The sequence below is a fragment of the Scomber japonicus genome, chromosome 19 (assembly GCF_027409825.1).
Source record: "Scomber japonicus isolate fScoJap1 chromosome 19, fScoJap1.pri, whole genome shotgun sequence".
NCBI classification, from domain to species: Eukaryota; Metazoa; Chordata; class Actinopteri; order Scombriformes; family Scombridae; genus Scomber; species Scomber japonicus.
Window position 1 is genome coordinate 11,774,553 of NC_070596.1, and position 26,512 is coordinate 11,801,064.

The window sequence follows — 26,512 nt, forward strand, 5'->3', positions numbered from 1 at the left end:
TAGACGCTGTAATGCTAACACTGTTAGGAGAAACAGAAACCAAACATCATCATCTGTCTTGACTCTTGATATGTTTTGTGTTCAAATTTGACTAAAAGCTAACTGATGCCTGATGTGATGAAAGTCGGATATATGCGGGTGTGATTATGCCAAACTGCATCATAATGAGCTTGTGAGCACTTTCAAAGCAATGTGTTCATTTTCAAAATCTTTTAAGGCCATTTCCATTCCACAAGATTCAGCATTGCTTGACAGGATGTGAAGTAATCTCCTTGAAAGACACTAAAATGTGTGTGGTCCCAAATAGTGTACAGTGTTAAAAATAAAAACGATCACCAGAAAAATATGGTCAGTGTAGTAAAAGAAAATCAAGTGTACAGTACATAGTGTGAGGACTTTGCTAATGTTGGTGTTAGAAGCTTTGACACAAACAGATGTGTGAAAGCTCATCTTTATGTACAACATACCCGTCATCCTCTTCATCATCCTCAGTCAACCTGCAGATACCCGGTTCTTTTCGCAGTCTGTGACAAGGTGGCTGAATGACTTAAGCTCACTTTTCACATTTGCTTCATGTCTGAGGATTGTAAACTCAGGAGTTTAAAAATGAGGGAAGAATAAAGAAAAGAAAAACTGGAATAAATGCATGTTATGTGACTCAAAAACACAAATAAATAGTAACGCTCCTTCTGCTGCAAGCCAGTAATTCCTCTGTTGCACCACTAGGTGGCATCAACAGTTACAAGTAGAGAGGAAATGTGTTAGAAGGCAGCAGTTTCATGTAAACAATAACAGTAACAGCAGGGAAGATATGGATCTGAAAGACAAAACAAAAAGACACCTCAGATGTGAGTGTGACTGAATGACAGAAGTGTAAATGTAAAGCTGCACTAGACAAGATCAGGATTTATCACCAAGTCCCCCCCACCCCCAAGTCGAAACTCTGGAAGAAACTGGAATTAATGTTTTCATCTTTTATCTCTCATTTTGGGCCCCTTTGGTGTTTTATATCACAGATCTATCAGGCTTGCCTTTAGTGACATTTCTAGGTACTGAAGTTAAATCTCTGCCTGCGGTTTCTGAGCCACCACTGTGCTTGTGTAAGTTGCCAAGTGCAGCTGTGAGTAAAAGAGGGGAGTGTTCAGTGTGTGTATGTGTGTACATGTTTGAATTGGTCTCAAACAAGCAACAACCACCATGTTTGACTGTTGGAGCTGATGTGGAAGGTCTTATAATGACCACTTTAAAACAGAGTATCAAATTGAATGGGAAAGCCTACAAATGAATTTATCTAGTCATTAATTGGGACACATTTTAACAGTAATTGAGCTTAAAGAGTTGCATGTTCAAGGCGTGATAGCTTAATTGACAATATCATATTCAGCTGTGGTGGTTGCTGCTTATTCGGCTCCTCAAACACCTTTGAAAAATTGGGGTTATCTGGAAAAGTAAACCTAACATTTTTAAATGATGTCAATGTAATGTTTCTTGACTGTTTTGCTGGCAGCAGCTACAGCAGCTCTGATATGAAGCGGTTTGGTCAGTTGAGGATGGTCTCTGTTTGGACTGTAGTGGAAAGTCTGCAGCAGTGGATTGTGGTCTTTTAGTGTCCTGTTTGTTTTTCTTCTTATGAACTTGTTGGTATTTGTCCTCTGTAATCTCTTTCACTCGTCTGCGCTCACACTCATTTCATCTTTCTTCTTTGTTTACAACAGAGACAACGTGAGACGTACAGTACAGAGAGCCGTGTCTTGTTTGCATGAGCCTCCTATGATTTCTGTTCTCTCAGTACGACAATAGCTGAGGCCTCGGGGTGTTGTTTCGCTGCGGATGATGCACGACGCAGAAAGAGGACACGATCAAAACAACACATTAAAAACCCGGGGTAGAATACATGAGCAGCGCAAAGGTGCTAAATCAGGAGTGTTTGTTTTGCTTTGGACTGTGTCCTGTCCTAATTGTTTCCTTAATCGTTTTATAAGATCAAGCCAGAGGCCTGCAAATGAAAAAATTTGCTTACTGATTCGCTTCCAGAGCTGCTGATCAAACCATTTGAATTATCTTAAGCAGAATTAGACCTGACTAATTAAAGAATCTCATTGATTCTTGCACTCCTCTGTATTGGACTGTGTAATGTATTGTACCCCTAAAACTCCTCATTTTTCTTTTTCTTCTTCTTCTGCTGAGACACGTTCAGGTCCATTTCTGAGGGTTGTCTGACTCACGTCTGGTCGACACTTAACCTCACCCACCTCAAGTTCAGCTCTGGAGACTTTTATATTGGGTCAGAGGTTTCAAAGGCCTTATAGTTCAGTTCTCTTGAAAGAGTTCTATAGTCCACTGCATCCTGATCCAGCTGGGTCTGTGTTTTAGGACTTCTGCTCAGCGGTGGCAGCGGGAGCGGCCACACTCTCCGGCTTTACGATCTGGTAGGTGATCAAGTATTCTGGGTAAGCCTGTGGATGAGGAAACTCAATATTAGACTCAATTCTAGAGCTGGTATCACACGTTGATTAACTGAAGATCATAATATTAACACATTTAATAATCAAGTAATATATGTCAAAGACGGCTGGTCAGACTAACAAGCTTTTTAAAGATCTTGGCTTCTGTGAATTGTGCCGTTTCACTATTTTCTTCTATTTTATAAAGGAAATGACAAATCGAAATGATAAATCTTATTTCATACGACAATGTCACAAAAGGTGTTTAACGGATATGCAGACAGGAATAAAGTGTGTTTATGTGTGTGTACTGACCTGCTCCCCTCTGTAGATGACGTACTCCGCATACGCCAGTCCGTTGACGCTGGGCCGCCCAATAACAGAGTGATGTCCGGGAGGGGCGTGGGCCATTTTCATTGCACTGAACTGAAGAAACGACTTACCCAACGTCACCCTGCAGAACAGCATCTGCCTGGAATACAAACACAGATGGATGGTGTCAACAGGAAGGTCACATTTTTGTTTTATTGACATATTTTTACTCAACGTCAAAATACATCTTATATTCATATGAAATGAGTTTAATTCTGACAGTATATACTATATTCTATATACTTTCATAGTATACTGTTTTTGATATTCATATGCTAGAAATACATGTGCTTTACTGTTTTATACAAACAGGAAATGGCACAAGCACCAGTGGATGTCAATCAAACTTCTGCTTTGGATACCATGAATGCCAAGGAAGTCAACCTCCCACAAAATGCTTTTTTATTTTTAAGGTGTTCCTTAAGCTCATGATCATCCAAGTTATTTATTTTTTTAGTCTTTAAAGCTGTGAGTTTCTCCTCCTTTTGTCTTTGTACAGTGCATGGTGGGACTATCAACAGCACAGTTAAAAATCAAGGGGATTCAATATGCAAAGCAACATCCTTGAGTGTAGCTTTGCTGTGTAAACGCACCACATAAAACCTTAGTATCAGGATTTTGGTATATAATTGAAATTCAGCTACAGCTCTTTCCAGTCCGACACAAAGTCATTTACATTTCAGGTTTCAAGAGTTGGCAGTGGCGTCACTACATTTGATGTCTCACCTGTGACACACGTAGCAGGAGCGGTCTTTGTGGGTGGGACATCCCGTTCCTCCGCCGATCCCATACACATACTGGTTGCTTTTGGAGGAGTTCTCGGCAAAATAGATCCCGGCACCAAACATGCCACCGATGTAGGCGTGGCGCTCATCAAAGCCCTTATGAATGATGGCGTTGATGAAGGGAGAACCTGGCAAGAGAGAGAAAAAACGTGTATTTTTAAAAGTGAGAAAGGACAAATCTACTTTAAGTCACGTCTTCTTTATGGAAACCTGGACACCTTCCAACACAACCTGGTTTGTTTTTTTCTTCCACATATACAATAAATCCTTATCTGACTCTTTTTCTGGTGTCTGAACTCCACTGGACGAGCCCTCAAATGCGAAAAGATGCAGTATATGCAGTAGTGTCTGTGAAGATGTCTACATTCAGACTGCTACGATTGGTACACCTCCACTTCTATAAACGGCTCACATCTTCAGATGCCGCCGGTGAATCACAAATAAATAAAAAAAGCACAAGAATAAAGAAAGCAGACAAGGCAGCGAAATCCAGATACTGGCTAAGCGTTATCGTGGGAAATCCACGATCCAAGACACTCTGATCACAGTACGACGGTTGCTGCCAGACAAACCGTTTCAGGCATCACAGAAGCCACACGACGTCCTGGGACTGTCTTCCATGCAGTGTTTAAAGGTTAAAAGAAAAAGAACTGGGCTGCAGTCTCACGGACGGTGCCCTGGCTGAAACTTTTGGTTTCAAGGGGACGTGGAAGATTAATGAGATTCGTTCAAGCTTACGGTCAGGCTGAAACCATGACAACACTGCTGAAGAAGCTTAAAGAGCATTAAAGGTTGAAATCTTGAAGCAGAAAACGGAGCTGCTTTTGACTTTTGCCGACTCAGAGAAAGTGACAGAAGCAACAGTGACGATGTGATCACCTAAACTTAATGATGACGAAGCGGTTGTACAAATTACAGTTAATCCCGAAACACACTATTTATTTATGATGATGATGATGATTTATGATACTGATTATTAAAGATGATATGAAAAAAGTCAAAAAAAGTACTTAGTATTCACCATAATGATGCCAATGCTACACTTGCACTCAGTGTTGGGGAATAACTAGTTACATGTAATGGCATTATAGTTACTGAGAAAAAAATGAAATGAAAATATTGACGATTATAAAGAAGGTGAAGTCAGACCTTTAAGATTTTGCTCAGAAGGGTTTTTCCCTCCGTTTTTACTATTTAACATGTTACTGAATACATATATTGCTGTTTTTAATTCTTTGAAATCAATATTTTTCATATTTTGTAAATAAATCATGAAATTATTTGGAGCACACATGATGTCACAGTATCAATTAAGCCCATGCCAGACTTTTGACTTTTTTCATCAAATATCTTTATTTTATATTCTAAAATCTACATGAACTAATGAATATATTTAATGAGAGACAAATCTTGCTTTATAAGAAATGATCTCCCTTATAAATCATGTCAGTATCCATAAAAAACAGCTGAACTTAGATTTTGGTGGGCTTAATATGTACACTTACCCTAACATCTGAAAACATTTATTAGAAAATTAGAAATGTAATCAAATGTAATATGTTTCATTACTTTGATTAGGTAATTGAAATAGTTACATTACTTATAACATTTTAAAAAGGGAGGCTAAGCTAGTAATCTGTAACCTATTACATTTCCAAAGTAACCTTCCCAACCCTGCCTGCACCGTAGGGTATATATATATTGTATCAAATGTTTCAAATGTTGTTATCAAAACTTATTTACCGTGAAACAGCATCCGCTCGTTGTGGTGGTTATGATTCTCGTCTGCAATTTCCTTTTGTCTGTGTGCATATCTCTCCCGTAACTTCTTATTCACCACCTTCTGAATCTGCAGAGCCGCAGGGAGGACGAGTGAAATTAAGAGAGAAAAGTGTCAGAAAAAAAACAAACATTTAAATGTATTGTGTGTCAAACAACACACATAATGTAGTTAAGTTCAAATTCCTAATATTTGGTCCATAAAAAAGTGTGTGTTTGTGTTTTTGAGCACACACACCTTGATGATGTTGTACTGGCTGAAGACTCCGCCTGCATTGCCTCCATCTCTGTGCTCTCTGATAGTGCTCTGTAGCTGAAGAGGAAATGCACATACAGAGGTCAATCAATGACACACACGCAAAGCTTATCAAGGTTAGAAAGGGGAAAATGTGTGGGATGAAAAAATTCAAATGAAATGCAGCTTTCATATATGGTTAATAATATCTGCTGTGATTCATAGTGCTCTCTGAAGACCTGATGTGATAAGTCTGCCCCAGGAGGGATTTTATATTCAGAAAATGATATTCACTGACCACCTCCATTAACGATAGAAAGTTTAAGCTTGTTAGATTTTTCTGTTTTTATATGTGGCCTTTCAGCCATTACTGACTTGTGCACAAAGATATGGATTAAGTGACGAAGCAGAGCAGCAACTCATTCATTCAGAACAGATTCTTCAACCATGCCACTGGGAAATTTATGAAGCAGCTAGAGAAAAAGACCATCACTCACAAAAAGAATATAAAATGCAAAAGTATATCTCTAATGGCTTCAATTACTGACGTCTATAACATAAAATAAAATATAGGTGTGCACCTGCAAAGGCGTTCACTGTAACCTATATTTTCTAATATTAGAGGCACAGCCTGCAGAGACTTTATATTAGTCATTTTTCAGGTAAAAATTACAGTTTAAATTACCTGCTAAATTTCTGCTAAGGTCTGACTCTTAAGGTCTGACAGTCCTTATTAATAATAAACCCATTCAGACTGATATCTACTGTCTTCTTTAATTACTGGTTCTGTTTACAAGAGCCTTACAGTAAGTGGTGCATCTTGTACTGAGTTGTTCTACTGTGGTGACAGTGCATGGTGTGTCCTTAACTAGTACAAATACAATACAATACATGTGCAAAAATTGAAATCTAAAATCCTGATATGATTTCACCAGACTGCGAAAAAATCATGAAGGTACTGAGTGTACAAAATAACCATCATTTAATGTGTGTAGTGTCTATATGAGGAAGTTGATGAATGAAAGGAAGCATGTGTACAGTCTGTGGAAGTTTTGTTTTCTTATGGCTTCAGAGACCTAGGTGCTGATTTTCTAGATTGTATAAACATGGCAAAATAGTTTCTCAAATGACCATGTGTCCTATTTTTTCATTTTATGTTACATTAATGTGTAAAGCACTTGAAGCCAAATTCCTTGTATGAAAGGCGTAATTAGTATTATGTGTGTATAAAAGTGTGTTTGCATACCTCCTCCTCCACAGACTGGAACTCCTTGTCGTCTGGTGCCAGGTCTATCAGCACGGTGCCCTGACTGGAGCAGTGGAACGTCAGGTATGGGTTTGCACCTACAGATACACATTTTGGATGAATGCCAGTCAGGACAGGATGAATCAAACAAAGAATAAATGATGATACCATCCTTTTAAGAATCTAATCATTGTAAAATCACCTGCTATGTTGAAAATGTCAACAATCATCAACATTCTCATTTTGGTTTTAATACAATTCATCTGATGTAACATCTCCCTACACGTACCCCTTCACACTGGCACTCATATGTGTGTGTGTGTGTGTGTGTGTTTCCTGACCTTGCTGGCCTCCCAGCAGCCTCTCAATGCCCTTGATGAGTTTGTGTCTGTGACCGTAAGCGTTGATGCCGATCTCTTTGAGCTCCTCGTGACCCATGTCAGCCAGTACATCCAGTGAAATCTGCCCGGAAACAGCAAAGAAGTCACGTCAGTCTGGTTTATGGTTGTGTCTACTATCAAAATAATGCAACATAACATGAAATAATCATCATTACAACAACTACTTCAGCTATACTTCTGATTATATATAAGTCAACTACATGAAATTATGTTTGTCTATATTTTACTGTAGAGGAACTCTGCCCAACACTTACACTGACCAAAGAAATACATTATGGTTTAATGAGTGATTCTGGTAACAACAGTAGGTCCTACCACAACTGGTCACCAAAATTAAAAGCCATCAACTATAATGGATTCAATTATCTAAGACATATTACAGAGACAACGGGTCTGACAAATATTCATGAGAGTAAGACAAAAGCAGCGTGAAGTAAAGGTCAAAGAATGGATGGCAGTAATCAAGTCATTGATATGCAAATTGAAAATGGTTGAAGTTTGCAAGTTTGTTGAGGTAGAACAGAGATGAGATTCATGCTGGAGGCAAAGATAACTCAGGTATTCAAACAGTAACCTTTGACTATTTTCCTCCATTATGCTGTGATCACTGTTACTAGTGTAAATCATCACATAGCCTAAAATACACAGTGGGAGAATTCACTGAGAAAGGGATCAAGCAGAAATAAGCATAGCTGAAGGTTTCGCTGGCAACCAATTTAATACAAAATTCATTTCATTTCACAAATCACAGCAGTCGACATCAGGAGCCTGTATGATCTCTCTAACAGAGCGAGGCATTTTGAGTCACCTAATTTGATGTAAATTTGAAACTAATAAAAGTAACAAATCAGCCAGGTTGTCACCATTGGCTGACAATTACATCTCCATTTAAATGTAGAGAGTATTGGCAAAAAAGCAGCAAATTATTACATGTTTCCACCCTCAATCACTCTTCTCACTACTGTTGTGTGAATATTAGGAGTCAGTTAGTGCTAATTTTCCTGTTGACTGTGTTAGATCATTACAGAAGAAGAAGAAGGTGCAACATGATGATGTATTTCTAAGTGCACCAGTCAAACCTCAAATGGTGAAAAACTATGTAGAAAACATGGAATATGGCACCTCTGTTTGTTTCATGTGTTAATTTGAGCAACACACTTTTCATCTGCAGCTATTTTTTTTTTTAAATCTCTTCAGTAGAACCAAAGCTGTCAAATCACATGCTTCATGTACATCATGATTTATTTGACCAGTTTCTTTCTATTGCATTTTGCTATTATTGATACAACAGCGTTTCCACTTCAGCCTAGCATACATTCTTGTTTGTGATTTTTGTGATAATTTGAGCTTTTCCTCTTTTTTTTCTCCACTTTTTTCAGTTTCCACACAGTTTTCCAATTGAAAATGAAGGTTAAAACAGATGAATGGGAATGCTGTAAAACTACAGATATATTTGGCTTTGGCTTTGTGTAGCCAACCAACTGTGTTGTGAAGGATATTTCATACTTGTCATGTACTGTGTGTGTTACCAGAGGATTCCATGACTGGTTTTGTGCCCACTGACCCCGCCACCCCCCCCCCCTTACTGTTCATGTGCGTATTGCATCATGCGGACATGTTGCATTTTTTTGGATTTCTTGAATGTGCGCAACTTAAAACAGAGGCAGCATGTGGCGCATGTGAACATGAGGTTAAAAGCAAGTATATCTCTGGCCTTAGTGGTGGAAAACAAACATTGGGGCAATGAAACAGTGTTAGTAGTGGCAGTGCGGTTTCATAATAACTGCATTACTATTTAATAGATTTGATTAAGTCAGAAGAATTTCCGTTCATATTCTGAAACTATAAATGTGCATTTCTGTCAACAGCTGACTCTCACACCTCCATCTCACTCACTCTCTGAATATTTATGAAGGGTTGTTTCCCTTCAAGGGGATCTAGAATAAATGCAATACACACACAAACAGATCCTCCATATTGCTCCCACACTGACTTCTACAATTAGACTTTTGCCAGCTGTCATTGTCTATTGCCGTCTCTCTCACCGTGTGTTTCCTCCTCTTTCTGTTCTCTTCACCTGCTTTCTTTCCTGCCTCTCTCTTGTTTCTCATATCTTTATTTCTGTTGTGCTATATTGTTCTTCCTTGCCCTTTTCACTCCGTCCATCTGCATCCCTCTTTCTGTCAGAACCTCTTTCTGTCAGTTGTCTAACTTATTCTGTCTGTGTTATTGTTCATTATTACAAAAGAAAAACTGACACGAGGAATAGAAAATGGAGGAAAAACTATGGAAAGAAATATAACAAGTAAGAAAAAAAAAGAATCCCTATAGTCTCTACACCTTCATTTCTTCACACCTTTTGCTGTCTGCCTCTCACTTTTGTCTCCTTCCAGACACTAAAAATTGTAAGTGTGTGTACCTGTTCCCTCTGGAAGATGTCTCGGAGGTGTTCCAGCCCCAGACTCTTTAAGAACTGGTTGATGGTCATGTCGAGTAGAGCTGCTAAGACACAGTGAGGGCACAGCAGGGTTAGTCTATCTGTTACACACGTTTACAACATCTTACAACTTCTTATTTCAAAGAACTAACCCCTGCTTTCAGACATATGTCTTTGTGTGTGTACATACTTTCTCCTTCCTTCCTGTCAGACCCAGATGCTCCGTCGGCAGTTCCAGTGGCACCGGCCACTGTGATGTCGTTGAGGGGCGTGGTCAGGTTGTCTATGCTGCTGGCTGCTGACAGGCAGGACGGGGATGGAGAGGGAGAGATGACCACACCTGCTGTGGCGCCTGCACTCACCACACTTGCACTCACCTGAGAGTGGGAAAGAGAAGATTTGGTTTTGAGTGCTGATGATCATTGCCTAAAGGGTTTAAACTGAACTCACATTGTCTCACATGAAAAAATTAACTGCACCTGTAACTTTTAGTGCAAGCAAGCACAATCACGTTTTTTGATATAGATTTTCTGTTTCCTAATATAATTAATATTTTGTCTTATGTGCAAACACACGGTATGACCACCATGAAATATGTTTAATCAGCTGAAAGTGTGTATACTTGTATGTACGTGTGTGTGTGTGTGTGTGGACACTCACCACTGTGGCCTGCGGTTTTAAACAGCTCGGCAGAGCATCTGGCGGCATGGCGTCAATCAACAATGCTCTGATGTCATCAGCCTGCGACAGACAGAGAAACATGTAGAGACAGATGTACACAGATGTATTGTTTGTATCCTGTATGAACGATTCTGCTCCTGAACTAACTAACTAACTCGCTCACATGTGAAGTTGGAGGCTGAAAGAAGAGACGACTGTTTTATTTAGTTCATAACATTTGCAGCTAACAGCAGTTGAATGGGTTACAAATAGTCTTTGGTCTTTCCTTTTTCCAAACTCTATCCCTGCTAGCCAACATCTCTATCCAACCATGAACCAATTAATTCAAAGCAAAACAACAAAGCATCTCAAATTTAGCTTGTAGGACTATTTAATTCAGAAAGGACACACAAGAAGCCTCCTTTCAAGGTTGCTCCTTTTGTCACTTTTCTTTGTATGGTGCCTTGAAAGAACAGCCAAGAACAACAAAACTTGTTATCCACTTAACATCCACTAAGTGAAAGGTGGCCTGCTTCAAGAATCTACCCCAGTGCTCACCTGAAACTAAACACATGTAACATTTTCGGCTCAATACAGAATCTAACTGAGCCTTTCGTACCGTCGCCAAGTCCAGTGGCGTTTGCCCCTCCTGGTTTTTCATGGTGGGATCGGCTCCATGGGCCAAGAGCAGAGCACAGAGCTGAGTCCGTCCCTTCTGGGCCGCTTCGTGGAGGGGAGTAAACGCCCACTTGTCTGTGGCGTTGACGCATGTGTTGTACTTGATCAGCAAGGCGGCTATGTCCACGTGCTAGATAGAGAGAGAAGGTAAGAGGTGAAGAAGAAGAAGAAGAAGAGGAGGAGGAGTGAGGAGATGGCACGATGACAGACGCAGAAAGAGGAACAAGCAGGAGAGAAAAGATGAAAGGGGAGAGAATAGCAGAGATGGAAAGGAAAGCAGGGGGATGAGAAGTAAAGAAAATGAGCAGACGGAAGGGGAAGAAAAGAGACAAATACAATAAAAGCATTTAACGAGAGCAAATGTGTGAAGTCTGGTGAGCGAGCGCTACAAAAAAAATCTGAAAAAATGTAATACGCAGTATTCTCTGGAGCAGACATTGTGTGAATTATTAACTCCGCTGTGATCCTCGTGTTCCTGCCGCTCCTTCTTTTCTTTTTCTTGTCTTTTCCCCCTCGCAGCCTGTTGTCTCTAGTTCTTGTCTTGGCGTCAAAAACAGTGTAGCTTGAGTCTGAGTAACAGTGGGAGATGCTAAACCGTATGTATGTGTATGTGTCTGTGTGTGTTTGTGTCTCTGAAACCCAGAGCTCATCAAGTTTTCATTCAAACATGTGTTTCATGACTCTTTCAGCAGCAGAATGCCATCTAGCTATAAGCAAAATGTTACACTGAGAAAACTGAACACTCTGGATGAAGGAAAAATGCAGTGCTTGTATACTGTAAGTATTCACACCCCATCATCATCCCTCCAAACACACCCCTTACAGGCTTTTCCAAATTTAGTCCTGTTTATCATGTCACTACAACAAATTGATTTTATTGAGCCTCCAGGTTATGGACCAACACAAAATATACTACTACTAATAATAATGATGATGATGATTTTGAAGTTGGGAGAGGGGGTATTACATAGTTTTGCTAATTACTTACAAATAAACATACGAAAAGTGTTGTATTCACACCCCCCCCCCGTGCTGTGAAACCACTAACTAACATCAGGTGTGACCAATTCCCTTCAGAAGTCACATAATGAGTTGAATAGAGTCCACCTGTGTGCAATTTAATCGCAATATAAATACACCTGTTCCAGGAAGGCCTCAGAGTTTGTTTGAGAATATTACTAAACAAACAGCATCATAAAGACCAAAGAGCGTGTGGTAAACAGATCAGGGATAAAGTTGTGGAGAAATACAAAGCAGGGTTAGATTATCAATAAAATATCCCAAGCTTTGAATATCTCACAGAGGAGCAATAAATCCATCGTTAGAAAATGGAAAAAACATGGCATGAGAGCAAATCTACCAAGAGAAGGCTGTCCATCTAAACTAACAGATTCGGCATGGAGAGGCCAATGGTTACTCTGGAGAAGCTGGAAAGATCCACAGCTAAGGTGGGAGGAATCTATCCATGGGACAAATATTAGTCATGCACTCCACAAATCTGGTCTGGAGTGGTGAGAAGAGAGAAGAAATCCTGTTTGGAGTTTGCCACAAGTCAAGAGGGAGACATAGCAAACATGCGGAAGAATGATCCTCACAGCATGATGCCCAGCGTCATGCTGTGGGGATGCTTTTCATCAGCAGGTACTGGGAAACTAGTCAGGATTGAGGTCAAGATGGATGGAGCTAAACACAGTGTAATTCTGGAAGAAAACCCTATTTTCAGTCTGAAAGAGACTTATGAAAGGGGCGGGGGTTCACCTTCCAGCAGGATAATGACACTCAGCTTACAGCTAGAGCTACACAGCAATGATTTAAGGCAATGAATGTTAATGTCTTAGAATGGCCCAGTCAAAGCCCAGACCTCAGCGTAATTGCGAATCAGACTTGAAAATTGCTGTTCACAGACAGTCTCCATCCAATCTGACTGAGCTTGAGCTATTTTGCCAAGAAGAATGGGCAAAAATTGCTGTCTCTAGATGTGCAAAGCTGATAGAGACATACCCCAATGACTTGCTGCTGTAATTGCAGAGAAAGGTGGTTCTACCAAGTACTGACTCAGGGGGAATTGTACATTCAACACATCTTAATTATCGTTTGTGTCGCAATGAAAAAGTATGTTGCACCTTCAAAGCACAATGCACGTTGTGTTAATCAAATGGTAAAAAGCTACAAAAAATCTATCTCAATTAAAGCTTGTAACATTGCAAAATGTAGAAACTTCTTACTGAAGGCTTCTTACTGTCATAATATCATAATATCAAATATCTGCTTTAACTGGGTTGTAAAACATCTGCATAGAGTGTTGCTGTTTTTCAATCCACATTAGCATTAATCTACAAATCCAGATTACTTTAGCATGCATTCTACATGTGTTATGGATTAAAAGGCTGAAATTCGTCAAGGTCAACAGTCAACAAACTTCATGACATTCACCTGAGACAGTATCGGAAGCAAGATAGTCAACTAAATCCTGAGAAGTGAAAAACGTTCATCACAAGTTCCCAGAGCCCAAGATGAAACCATCGAATGGCTTGTTTTGTCTGAAAGGTTTAATATTTAATTTAGGAAAAAGCTCCAAATCATCAGATTCAAGAAGCTGGAACCAGCTGATGTTTGACATATCTGCTTAATAAATGAATAAACGCGTAACTTTACATGTTACAATTATTGAAAGTGTTGGTGAATTGTGGGTCAAGACACTGAGGTCATACTTGCATTGAATATGAGTTGCATCCAAGCACAGATATGAAATAATATTAAAAAAAGAAAGAGCGAAATCTCTGAACTGTAGTGTGTGTGTGTGTGTGTGTGTGTGTGTCTTACCCCGTATGAAGCTGCATTGTGCAAAGGTATCAGGCCTCCTTTGTCCTGTGCATTCACATCAGCTCCATGTTCCAACAGATACTCTGCTACCTCCAGGTTGTTGTAGCCAGCTAGAGAGCGGCAGCGTCGGGGGAGGGGGGGGGGGTCAGGTTGTATAGAAAACACAGCGGGAAAGAAGAGAAAAGTAGGATCCGATAAATAGAGGAAAAGAAGAGAAAGAAAAGTGAAATCAGGTAATACGTGAGGAGGAGGGGAAAGAGAGGAAGAAAGAAAGAAAGACATGTCAGCCTACATCAGCTGCAGCGTGACAGTGTATAATCAACTTTTCATTTTACAAGTAAGTACATCAAGGCAGAGAATGCGTGGGCGTGTGTCTTCTGGTCACATTTAGAAAAAAAAAAACATCACAGAGACCTTCAAAGTGTTTTTCGGCAGTATCTCAACTTTTCAGTCATGCGTTATGCTTTATAATCACACATCTGGTCATGACATTCTCTATAAATACAGAGTCTATAAATGCTTATAAAAAGGAGAGACAAATCAATTTTTCCACCCAAAGATGGAGAAGACACTGCAGGCAAGATAGGAACCTTATTTTCAACCTTACGTTAGCTGTCAGCAAACTGTTTCCTGTGAAAAACTGCTGTAATTAGCATGTATAATTAATGCTGTTGTCACAAACGCCTTATTTGGTGCTTAAGTGTAATCTTCACATTATTCACCTTGAGAATCCTGATAAGAGAACGCAAGTAAAGCATGGAGATAAAAATCAAAAATGCTATGAAATTTGAAGGTAAGGTTAATAGAAATGACTGCATTACGTCCATATAGCCATTTATATTTATGGTAGCAGAAGACTGAAACATGGTACAAATGTTACCTCATAAAGTGTTAAAGCACAAAGTGTTTGGTTTGTTTAGTGTTTAGTGTTTAGTTTAAGTTTGTAGGTGATTATATCTGCAAAGTGTTTGTGAATTATGGATTTATTTGTGTGTTTATGCCTATGAGGTGCTAAAGCAAAATGGTATATCAGTTGTTATCTTTGAAGCTGATGTTATCGTGATTACAGATCCTGAATATATAAATAAATGTGTGTGTGTGTGTGTGTGTGTGTGTGTGTGTGTGTGTGGACCTACAATACTGGTTATCAGTATTTTCAAAAAGTGCATAAAGTTTGTGCAAGATCCAAGGACAGAAACTAGGGATGCACCGATGTGACTTTTTCAGTTCCGATATAGACATTTGGGCTTTGGGTATCAGCTGATAATGAGTTCCGATCCAATACCAGCATTTCATTAATAAGCTGTATGCCTTACTGTGTTTATCTGTAACATAAAAAATGTAAAAAAGTATACATGCATAGATATAAATGTACTGAACTGTTATGTTTTACATGTATCTGTATGTTTTACATATCAATGGTATCCCATACCAGATCAGCCCATTGTCACTTATACCCGATTTGAGTATTTAATTTATAGATAATATTGATATTTTCAATATTGCAAGCGAAAAGTTAATTGAACAAAAATGGATATTACTCCTCACCGACTCAAATAGAAACAAATCAGCTTCTTTTCTACACAAATTTCATGCCCACTGTGACACTACGGCTTTGTTACCATGGCGACAAACTGGGAGGGTCGTGACATTGAGGAGCCCACGTTCACAATATTATTACCTCGTGTGCTAATACTGTTCTTTGAAAAGTGTTTAACCTTATGCATACAAAAGAAAAAACAAAGACTAAAAATGGTGTTAAAATGATGAAACTGCTAAGCTGTCCCAGCCTGCCTGTCTATAAACAAGATGTTTTTTGCCCTCATGACTTTAGTTGTCTGTGTTTATTACCCTGTTCCTGGCACTGCACTGAGCCCCAAACCCCAGGAGGCTGGCTGTTTCTGAGATGCTGGAACCAGAGTGATTAGCGCCAGCAAATATAAAATGTCCAAACTCACTTAAATCCTGCATCCTACGTTCTATAACCATAGCTCTAGACTACATAAAACCACTGGCTTTATTCTTTAAACTTCATGTTGTTTCTACATGCACATTACCTGCGAGATGCAGCGGGGTGGAATTGCGTCCCTGCGTGTCCCGGCAGTTGATGTTGTCGGGGCTGCATAACTTCTGCACCCTGGCCAGGCAGCCCTTCTTGGCTGCATCCAGTAACGCAGCGTCTCCTCTCAAGAGGTCTTGGATGTCCGTGTCCCCGTCCTTCACCAGATCCAGAGGTGTGTTCCCGTCCCGGTTCTTCTTGGTGGGGTCTGCTCCGTGCTGCAGAGAGGAAAAGAGATCGGTGTAAAGGACAGAAAGATGGAGAGAGAGAGAGAGAGAATGAGAACAGATAGATTCAGTATGTTAAAGAAATGTTTATCCACTGAGTGTCAAAATGCTAACATCTATGATCGAGGCAGGGTTCACAAGCTAAATCCAAATGAAATGATAGATTTGATTCTGATTTGGATTTTTAAATTTTTTTATCATGTCAAAGCCAAAATTTAATAACCTATCACTGACTTCAACCTAACTTATATTCAGGGTTTCCCACACATTCACTTGTGGCAGCCCACCAGTTTATCAGCATTGACAGCTACATATTGATTTGCTTTTTTTTTTTTTTTTTTTTACTTTTTAAAATGGATATAATCTTATTTCACAGTAGAGCTGCATGCAGCACATTGATTTGCTCAGCTCCTCCTCGCCCCTCTCTCCCTCGCTTTCTCCCTCGCTCTCTCTCTCTTTCACACACAGACACATTGAAAACCACTCTGTCTGTGAACAGCTCCTCCTCTCTGTGCACACTCTGAATCAAAACATGATCGTGCGCGGGAAGAAGGATTGTTGTTGGCTTTTCCCTGCAGAGAAGGCGGCTGGCTGAATTCCTGAACAGAATCAAAGTGAAATTCATGAACGGTTAGTATCATGAACAAAACCGATGCATTCAAGTACACTCTGATAAGTTAGTGTATTCATGTTCTTAACACAACACTGTCAATATACAGCTTGGTTGTGGAAGCTGAAGCACCTCATATAGGGTATTATTTAATATTTAATTGAAGATAGTGCCTCTGTGCCTTTTTCCACACACCTCCCAATATCCCCCCTCTGGCTCAAACCCCAAAGGAAGCGTCTCACTTAGAAGATGACAAGCGAGTAAGGAGTGAGCAGAGGATGAGGATGAGAAGGTAATTCACCAGAGAGCAGAAGAGAGGGAGAGATGGAGAGAGGTGAGGACAGGACATCCAGTGAAGTGGAAAACACCAAACACCCTGGAGATGGAGTGTGTGTGTGTGGGGGGGGGGGGGGGGGGGGGGGGTGCAGACATTTTCATCGCTCAGCTGTCTCCTAGGTTACGGTTTAACTTTTTCATTGTAAGTTTTGAAATCCGCTCATTAAAATTTGATGTTTGGGGGGCCGCTCCCAAGGGTTTTCACTGCTGGCCTGGAAATGTCCGTTATGCATTTCTCATGCCTGTATTCCCGTTTTTTGAGCCTATCCACATTATGATTTTTCTGCCCTACTTCTCTACTTCTATGATCTCTTCACTGCGGTTGTAATCACATTCTCACTGTCCAGGAAAATTAGTATCGAGACCCATTTCAGTAACAGTTGGGGACATTTTCACAGAGATGAAAATTGGTTCAACAATCCTCTGGTGCATATGAAGGACATTTTAGATTTTTTAATAATAAACACAAGAGAAGCTGGACAATTAGCATGAACAGTGAGAGCCACCGGGAGTGGACAAACAAAAAAAAAGCCTTGAACTGACACTCCAAACAACAAGATGTCGCACTGTTTGATTGACAGTCGGTCTGTTACAAGATGAAAATCCATCGCAGTCACAATCATAAGTGACTCAAGCTCACACCTTCCATGCCAAATGCTAACAAGGCAGATTCTACTTTAATTGAGGAGAAACTCAGTATGCTCTAGTGCTTCTTTCCTGACAAAGAAAAACGCTTATACATGCTTTTGTAATTCTCATAAGAACCTTGCAGATTATCACGGTACAAATCCGACACAAAAGGAGGGACAATAGAAAGTTGACAACAAACAAAAGGAGACAAAGGAAAACCTACAGCTGAACTCTGGAAGAGTTTATTTAAAAAGAGGGAACATCCCAAGGCTGTGGCCGATTAACACCACACACTCTGTTACATGTGTGAATGTGCCGCTGTGTAAGGCCCTATTCAGACCAAATCTGGTGTTGTGGCGCACTGCCGCAGGGTTAAGTAGAGGTGTGTGTGGGAGTGTTTGTGCTCTAGAAGGTAACCACTGTGAAACAAACAGAAAATAAAGTTTTATTGATCCGATTTGCCAGCTTTCTCGCTACCACCGCTCCCTCTCTTCTTTCAATCTCAGCTCTCTCTTGTTTTTTCTTGTATTTTTCAAAATGAGTTGGGATGTGGACAGCAAAGTTTGACTTGAACTTTTAACTTCATCAAACGAAGAGAGGTGTCCTCCCCATCGTCTTGGCAACGTCTTTGTGCTCCATCATGGCGTGGTTTTACAGCTCTGATCAGCGCGAGTGCCGGCTTTGATTGGCCACCGCAGCGTGACATCAGGTTGCATTTCTCCAAAAAGTTGCCTCTGGATCAAGCTTCTCGTCACTGCAGCCAAAACCCTGCAGTCTAAATGCCCCAAACTTATTTGGTCTGACCTTAAAGAAGAAATTAGAGTGCTGCTGTGTCTGCATGAATCTACTTCCAAACTTCACCAGTATGAGTAAGTGAAAAAAAAAAAAAAGCCAAACCTTCCCACCACCTTGGACAATCGATCATGTGTCAGTGTTTCTCACTGCCTCCAGACCTCTTGCTGCGAGAGCCGAACCAACCACCAGATCGGTGAAAGTGTGGCCTGAGGCAGCTGCTGTATCTCTGAACTCCAGGATCATTTTAAGAGCACTGACTGGGATTTATCTGTGCATGGGGCTACAGAGGAGTCACCCATTGACATTGAAGAATTTGTTTCATCTGTTTTATTTCAGCAAGAAGATGTGCATTTTTCCACCAACACCAGATAAAAAACCTACAGCACGATCAAACATGAATGTAAAATTAATATTCAACCTTTTTTCTGTTCTTTATATACCGTTATAATGTTAGATGCTTTGGTTAAACAACTTAAAAGTTCCAAAACATGAGGTGAACATATGTAGAAGTTATCTCTAAGTCAAATAAATCCCAAAGTGTCTTCATATTGTTTGCACATGCCCACAAATGGCCATCCATTCAGTACATCTTGTTGCTAAGGACAACTGCAGACAAAAAGGAACACTGGCACGTGACCAAAACTGCCCTAAAAAGTCACTGTAGGGTTTCAGCTAATCATTTTAATTTGCTTAACCTCTAAATTTTCTCATGAACTGTTATTAGAATTAGTGTTGATTCATTTTCTGATGATATTTGTTCCCCTGTCCTCCGCTTTTCCACCAAAGCTGTCACCTCTCTTAACACATTGTATAATTTTTGTCTTGTATTTCATTATATTCTCTCTTTGAAGTTTTTATTACAATGTTTTTTATAATCTATTTGCTCCAAACTTCATCTCATTGTGTAATCATGATGAAGAAATTCAAATAATGCATCTTGAAACGGCACATTTCCCCTGCTGCTGATGTGTGTTTGGTCTGTTGTGTGTGTGTTCATGTGCGTCCTGTGTGAATTCAACAGTGTTGATCTAATAATAATTTATGCAGCCCCATATGGCAACACAACACAGTGGTGATGTAACCTTGTCTGGAGGTGTTTATGACAGAGAAAACAAAAACACATTCAGCTGTGAAACTGCAAAATTTCACAGGACTCATTTAGACTGCAGCAGATGTGACAATCAGGTATTACACAACAGATATATTTTCAGCCGTGTGATCTGATTGGTTGGAGTTTGTCCTGAATGGGGCTCCAAGAGAGCAGGAGAGCACGTCACACGTTTTGATGAATTCTTGCTTCTGATTGGCCAATTAAAGGATTCTGGCATCTGTTTTTGCAGTGAAAATGATTCTGAGTAATAATATGTCTGCTCCTTATTGTGTGCACTTAACACATACATATTGTGTAACACGCAATATTCACAGGGATGACACGTGTCATTTATCGCATTGGTAACACATGATATGATGATTCACCACCATGCTTCAAAAGGCAGGATAGGAGTTCTGAGTTCTCTGAAACTGTATCAACCAAAGAGTAAAGCACATGTTTACAGAAAGTGTTAAAACTACACCAAGTAAGCAGTAGTAAAATGTAATTATTTGACTTGTGCAGACTTCAGTGTACCCAGAAATCCTGTAAGGTGACTGCAAATACTCATGTCTGCTAATGCGGCTGGAGAAAAGACAGAAAAAACATCTATTCAGTGAGTCCTGTTTAGTCCAAACTAGACACTTACTGATTGAAGTTTTCTTTGTGAAGAAGAAATTGAAAAAGCCCCAACTTAAAATTATTTTCATTAAGTCAATGAAATTTTGAAAAGAGTAAATTATGACTTCTCAGAGTGGGTGGTGCTTTCTGTAAATGTCTGTTTTGGTCCATCCAAAAGCTTACAACCCAGTAATATTCAATTAACAATGATTATCATAACTGTTGATTTATTTACTGTTGATCAACAGATTCATCAACTAATTGTTTAATTTCTAGAAATCATTAGACAACACAACTGAAATTTAATTTTGCCAGACATTGATATAGATAACATTGGTTTAGACTATTGAGATGGGGGCCTTTTTATCTAACATCTGTCTTGTGGCTTTAAATATGTATCCATGTTTCTTGAATATTAGTCAAGCGGTTAATGTTGTGTTATGACCAGCAGTCTGACCTTGAGCAGCAGTTTGCAGATCTCATATTTGCCCTTGGCCGCAGCTTCGTGGAGCGGTGTGAACTTCCACAAGTCGGCCACATTGACTGAGGCTCCGTGTCTGACTAGCAGCTCGGCCACCTCATAGTGACCATACGAACAGGCGTTATGGAGAGGAACCAGACCACTGCAGAAGGAGAACACACATATACAATATATCATTTCAGGAATGATTACATCAGAAGTTATTACAAATGTATAACTTAGCCTAGCCATGCTCTCATTCCAGCAAGATTCTACTTCGGTCAGAAAGTTAGCATGGCCACCAAGACAACATTTTCGCCTGAGATAGGGAACCAATCACAGAACGGGGAGGCGGGCTCAAGGCGATGACGCCAGTAGAGCGACTCTGTTTACATCCAGCATGGTGGCCACAGAGGTGCAGCAACCGTTCAAAGCAGCAGTAGATTGTGTGCTAAATAAATTGGAAGGCAAGTTCACTTTGAAAATAGAACAAAAACTTGCGCTGCATTTTTCTTCATAAAAAGGATGTGTTCATGCTGCTCCCTACGGGTTCTGAATATGTCATTATGTATCGTTGATATGATTGGCTGTAAGTTTGTCCAGTAGCGTACAAAAGCATTTGATCAACATTTGTTGATCCCGCCTCAAATACGAGGAAATGAACATCTCCTTGCCAGACCCTACCTCAACCTCACATGAGACTGAGACGTGGTCTGGTGTTGGCCAGGCTAATTATAACTGCCTTTCTAATCTAAATTTTTATTCTATACGTTGTTCTATAAGTGTCGCACCCTTTGTCCTTGGCGTGCACGTCGGCCCCGTGGTGCAGCAGGTACTCCACCACCGCAACTCTGTTGTAACCAGCAGCAAAGTGAAGGGGAGTGGAGTGTCGCCCCTCCAGGTCTCTACAATTCACATTCTGAGCCGTACACAAAGACTGCAGAGAAAAAGACAAGGAGACAAAAAGAGAGAAAGAGTCAAATTAAAATCTGCTGTTGCCTCGATCTATCAGAGAGGCACAAAGAGATAAATGTATGACCTGCAGCTGCATACCCTGTCATGTAGTCATTTCAATTAAGATTAATTTTCTTTCATACTCTTTCAATTATTGAGCTTTGATAAGTTTTTGTCTGAAGACAGATTTGATGTTGATTGTATGAGGAGCTTTTTCACTGAATGAATATGACAGAATATGACTTGATTTTCTTGAGTTGACGCTCAATTATAAAAAAACATATTTCTGTACTGAAGATGGATGATCAGTCATGATAAATAAACAGGATCTTGAAACTAAGAGAGGAAGAAAAAGTGACTATCCAAACATACCATTTTTGTCTCAGATAAGAAAAATATGTAATCTACATACAACTATGAACAGCACACACTTCTCTGCTCTGCTTTGAATATTTCATGTTTAGTCTTTGTTTCTTGGCAGGACAGCTGACTGTAGTCCTTAATTACACCATTTTTGAGTCAGCTTGCTGCAAATTTCCAGTAGAAACAAAGTGTGTAGAGCTGTGTCAATGAGATGTTGGTTAATGAATACTGACGTCACTTTGTAGAGCAATAAAAACCAGCTATAACTACATCCACACACTTACATCATTGTTTTTTATTCCCTAAAAAAACAACATACTGTAGCCACCAAACCAAATCTAACATCAAACAAGGCAAACATGACTTCTGAGAGAAAAAGAAACAAAAACTAGAAAAAAGAGCTGAGGAAGAGTAATGAAATGTGTGAAAAGATGATTTTTGAGAGAGTAACAGCATCAATATTGAAATGATTAGCTTAGCTTAGTAAAAAATACATGCCTGCTGAACTGGGGGCGGCTGCTGTTATCACAAAATCAAAGAAATACTTGTCTGCTTTGCCGTTATTTCAGACGCTATTACACGTCAGTTCAGCACTAAGCGGTGACATGGTGGGAAATTCGGTTTAGAGTTTCCTCCCACCGCTTGCAGGATCCTACTCCACAGGAAATAAAAATGAAACATCCCGTTGGCAGACTTATTCGTCAATCTGAGGCCATTACCCCTCACTTCAGCTGCCAACGAGGCAGTGTCACTGCCATTTATAAAAGCTGTGTGTCCTGGGAGAGAAACTTCTTAAAAAAGAAAAAAAACCTGGAGCTTGTTCCAGGTTGAATGCTGTAAATACTTCACACAAATCACACAGCAGGAACAACGTAAGTAGAGACAATCTGGATAACACAGGGAGCATTTAAGGATCAATTTTAGGTTGCTCTGGAGTTTCTGAATCTTACATTAATATAGTGGGACAAAGTTCAACTGAAAAAGTAATATTCTGCTTATATATTCATGCCCAGCTGACATAATTTACTATTTCTGAGCACTCTGTGCCTGGCTGGGTATTTACAGTGTGAAGATGTGTGAATGTGCTAAGTAAAATGGATTCTAGCATATAGATGCAAGACTTTTTCCTACCTGTCTGGGTAAGTGCAATCAGACAGAAATCTAACATCAATATCTATAATAACCAATGGGAGTCCTGAGGAGAAGTCTATTTTAAAATCAAACCTTTTAGAGACAGTAGTTTACATCTCATTATGTCATTATAAATCATAGGTGAAGGGATGAATCATATCAAAAATGACCCAGTAAATAATATGCTCCATCTCTGAACTTCTCATACAAACTACATATAATTATCAGTCTGTTGATAATGTTTCATAATACAGTAACAGCATCTGTACGTTTCTACTGTGGAGCACCTACAGTGATCTGTAATTATAATTAATGCTTCAAATGAAGTACAAGATGTTCTCTAGAGACAGAATCAGTGTCTAACTTTGGCCTGTCGCCTAGAGTGATCATCTTTCTAATAGTCAATGCGAACAGTTCAGTGTGAACCTCCTCGACATTTGAACAGATGACAGGACTCAGCCCAGGACCGGTGCAAAGTGTTATTTAACCGTCAATCAGTAGTTCAGCCAGACTGTTAAGCCCCGGTGCATGTGTGTACGTGTGTATGTGAGTTCTGTCAAAGCCTACACTTGGGGACGAATTACAGTCTTAGGGGAAATTCATTTGGGATTTGTCCAACTGGGGATAAAATCCATGACCCCAATTGGGAAAAAAAATGATTTTTGGGTTAGTGATTAAGGTTAGGGCAAGAGTTAATGTTAGGTAAGTAGTAATTATAGTTATGGTTAGGCTAGGTCTCCAGGAAATGAATATAAGTTTATGTAATGTCCCCAAAATTGACCATGATCTGTTATATGTGTGTGTCTCTGTGCATCAGGTAAAAGAGACTGACAGAAAGTCAGACCAGAGTTCATCATCTGTTGCGCTACAATCTCCTGCCAGCCTGCCAAAACATTACACTTCAGATGCTGACAGAGACTCTTCATCTGGATAACCCTATTACAGCCTGTTTCACTCAAAACCAAATACTTCTGTCAAATACTTACCAGGTCCTGACATTTGGTGGGTGGTATTATCTGAAGCATATTACAGTGTATCACGAGCGCCTACATTTTTAACATGAGTGGGCCCGGTTCAAATCAAAATGCTAACAGTGGCGGTGCCCTGCGCTGCCCAGTGAGCTGCAGGGGACAACTGTGATTATACTGAGTGAAATAAACAGGAAATCTTATAAGATGCCAAACGTGGCCTTTGACAATCAAAGAGGTTTGTGATTTTGAGTGGAAACAACATGGGCAACTATATAAAGAAATGACCAAAAAACATTTGATTCATAGCGAACAGCATCCACCTGACATTTAACAAAAAAACGCTACGACCGGGACTCTATAAGAGCAACAAGAACAATCATAAAGGTCAGGGCGTTTTGTTCCAGCTTCATTTAAAAAGAAAGACTCTGCAGACATCCGTCTCTCTCACACTAAGATTATCTGAGACAACATTTCAATGAGTCACTGTCAAACTTACCTTATAGAGGTGTTTAGCATTAGTAGTATATCGCTGCTTTAATTAATGGAAGTGATGCATTTTTACTCTATCTATATTCATCTAGAAAGAGAGATAATTAAAGCGAACGACAGTTCTTTCAATGTACATACGTGCGTTGTTTTAAGAAAGACTTGAAAAAATATGAACCTTTCCTTTAAGGATAGATTACATTAAAAAGGTAGAGGTAACATTTATTTAAGGTTTCAGCTGTATATTAATGTATCTGGATTGTCTTAACAACCACAATGACTGAAAACACCTGAATCTAATCAATCAATACATTTATTACTCAAACACTTTAATGGCACTTTGGTATTAGCAGTCTGTGTTTTTTTTTCCCATTTTATGTTATTTTTTGACTTTTTGAGACAGTTGTCAAGGGTAGACAAGAAACAGTATGACTTGGCCCCCAACTAGGATTGAATCAGGAGCATTGTGTTATATGATGAGCATCTTAACCACTAGACCATCAGGATGCCCCGGTCTATGAAATGTCTGTCCACAAAGAGTTGGCATCACACAGGCAGAAATGTGCATGGTAAAAAATTTAAATCCAATCTAGAGACATTTACAACCTACAATGCATCCAGAATTATTGAGAATTTAGAATTAAAAGGAAGAAGCATGACCTAAGCTTCAGCACTTTGTACCCACCTAACCCTGCGAAAATCTTTCCAAGTGTGAGTTACAAAAAGTGACAAAACACAAACAAACTACCTTGACTGTGTCCAGGTCTCCGGCTTTAGCAGCTTCCAGAAGTCTGTAGTCCACGTCTGAGTTTCTCACTGGGACGTTCTCTGCAGAGAAGAACGTTGGAGAGTGAACGTGCTTGATAAACTGTATACGCTACAAATGATCACTTAAGTAAATGTATCATCTGCAAAAGGGTTGAAGTGAAGACAGTGAATGTATTTTATTAAAGACACTGAGCTGTTGGTTGAATTCTTGGCTAGATGTCATTAGTTTACAGTCATTTCTTTGAAAATTGCAATATAAGTACATTTAAGTAAGCAATTTTTGATGGAATTGTCCAGCCGTTATCTGGTGATATTGCAGTGAGGTAATGTGCAGTTTCCTCTTCCACTGAACCAATGAGTCGAGCTCTCTGCCTTAAAAGCAATTTACTAATCTGTGCCTTCACTCTCAAACTATCAATACTGACCTTTAAAAAACAATTCCAGTTAATCTCATTGTTGCTAGCGCATAGCAACCACAAAAACAGCCCCCCCCCCTTCCCCCATCCACACCCACACACACACACACACACACACACACACACACACACACAAAAGGTGGCATACCATTGAGTATTTGCTGTACAGCTTCATTTCCCATTTGAGCAGCAGTGAAGCCCTGCAGTGACACCAGTGAGGCGTCAGCCCCGTATCCTAGCAACAGCCTGCAGGTCTGAAGGTGGCCTGCCAGCGCAGCACGATGCAACGCTGTCTGACCCAGCGTGTCCAAGGCATTCACCTGCAAAAAAACACCTTTGTATCATGATTCTTGCAAAGACCTTCAGTGGCTACATGTGTTCCCTAAGTCACTCCACCAATCCATCTTTAAACTAGCAGTCTTCATACCAGTGTTTTTTTTCATCTTATCAATCTGTGGCACACAGTGACAATCTAGGATTAATTTTGATGAAATGCTGTGATTTACTTGTCTGCTGAACCCACTTTACCTCATCTAGTCTCATCTAAATATGATTCAGGTAAGAGTTTTGTCAGCCTGTAATTAAGTACCACCTGGATGGAGCTCTGATAGATGATACTGATCATCAAAGATCTGACATGGCAGTTGAAAAAATATAATTTACTTTATACATCTTTTCAAAGATTCAACCCAATCATCTCTATATAATAAGACAATAACGCACTGTAAGACAATA

The 26,512-nt window shown here is 39.8% G+C and overlaps 1 protein-coding gene across 3 annotated transcripts in view; it reads right to left on the minus strand.

The window, feature by feature from the left end:
• Positions 1 to 1,897: 1,897 nt before the first annotated feature.
• tnksa (tankyrase, TRF1-interacting ankyrin-related ADP-ribose polymerase a) overlaps positions 1,898 to 26,512 on the minus strand; it is an 81,519-nt gene continuing 56,904 nt past the window's right edge. The window contains exons 13-29 of one of the 3 annotated variants that reach the window (XM_053339919.1): positions 25,926 to 26,097; positions 25,342 to 25,421; positions 21,480 to 21,625; positions 20,686 to 20,851; positions 15,918 to 16,137; positions 13,861 to 13,970; positions 10,979 to 11,167; positions 10,360 to 10,440; positions 9,890 to 10,076; positions 9,682 to 9,761; positions 7,203 to 7,323; positions 6,862 to 6,959; positions 5,619 to 5,693; positions 5,345 to 5,450; positions 3,543 to 3,729; positions 2,760 to 2,916; positions 1,898 to 2,456 (exon numbers count right to left, since the gene is read on the minus strand). In XM_053339919.1, the coding sequence (XP_053195894.1) occupies positions 2,370 to 2,456; positions 2,760 to 2,916; positions 3,543 to 3,729; positions 5,345 to 5,450; positions 5,619 to 5,693; positions 6,862 to 6,959; positions 7,203 to 7,323; positions 9,682 to 9,761; positions 9,890 to 10,076; positions 10,360 to 10,440; positions 10,979 to 11,167; positions 13,861 to 13,970; positions 15,918 to 16,137; positions 20,686 to 20,851; positions 21,480 to 21,625; positions 25,342 to 25,421; positions 25,926 to 26,097 (2,262 nt within the window). In that variant the 3' untranslated portion in view covers positions 1,898 to 2,369. Of the gene's footprint in view, positions 2,457 to 2,759; positions 2,917 to 3,542; positions 3,730 to 5,344; positions 5,451 to 5,618; positions 5,694 to 6,861; positions 6,960 to 7,202; positions 7,324 to 9,681; positions 9,765 to 9,889; positions 10,077 to 10,359; positions 10,441 to 10,978; positions 11,168 to 13,860; positions 13,971 to 15,917; positions 16,138 to 20,685; positions 20,852 to 21,479; positions 21,626 to 25,341; positions 25,422 to 25,925; positions 26,098 to 26,512 lie in introns of all 3 variants that reach the window. The other 2 variants (XM_053339920.1, XM_053339918.1) reach the window with 2 other exon arrangements.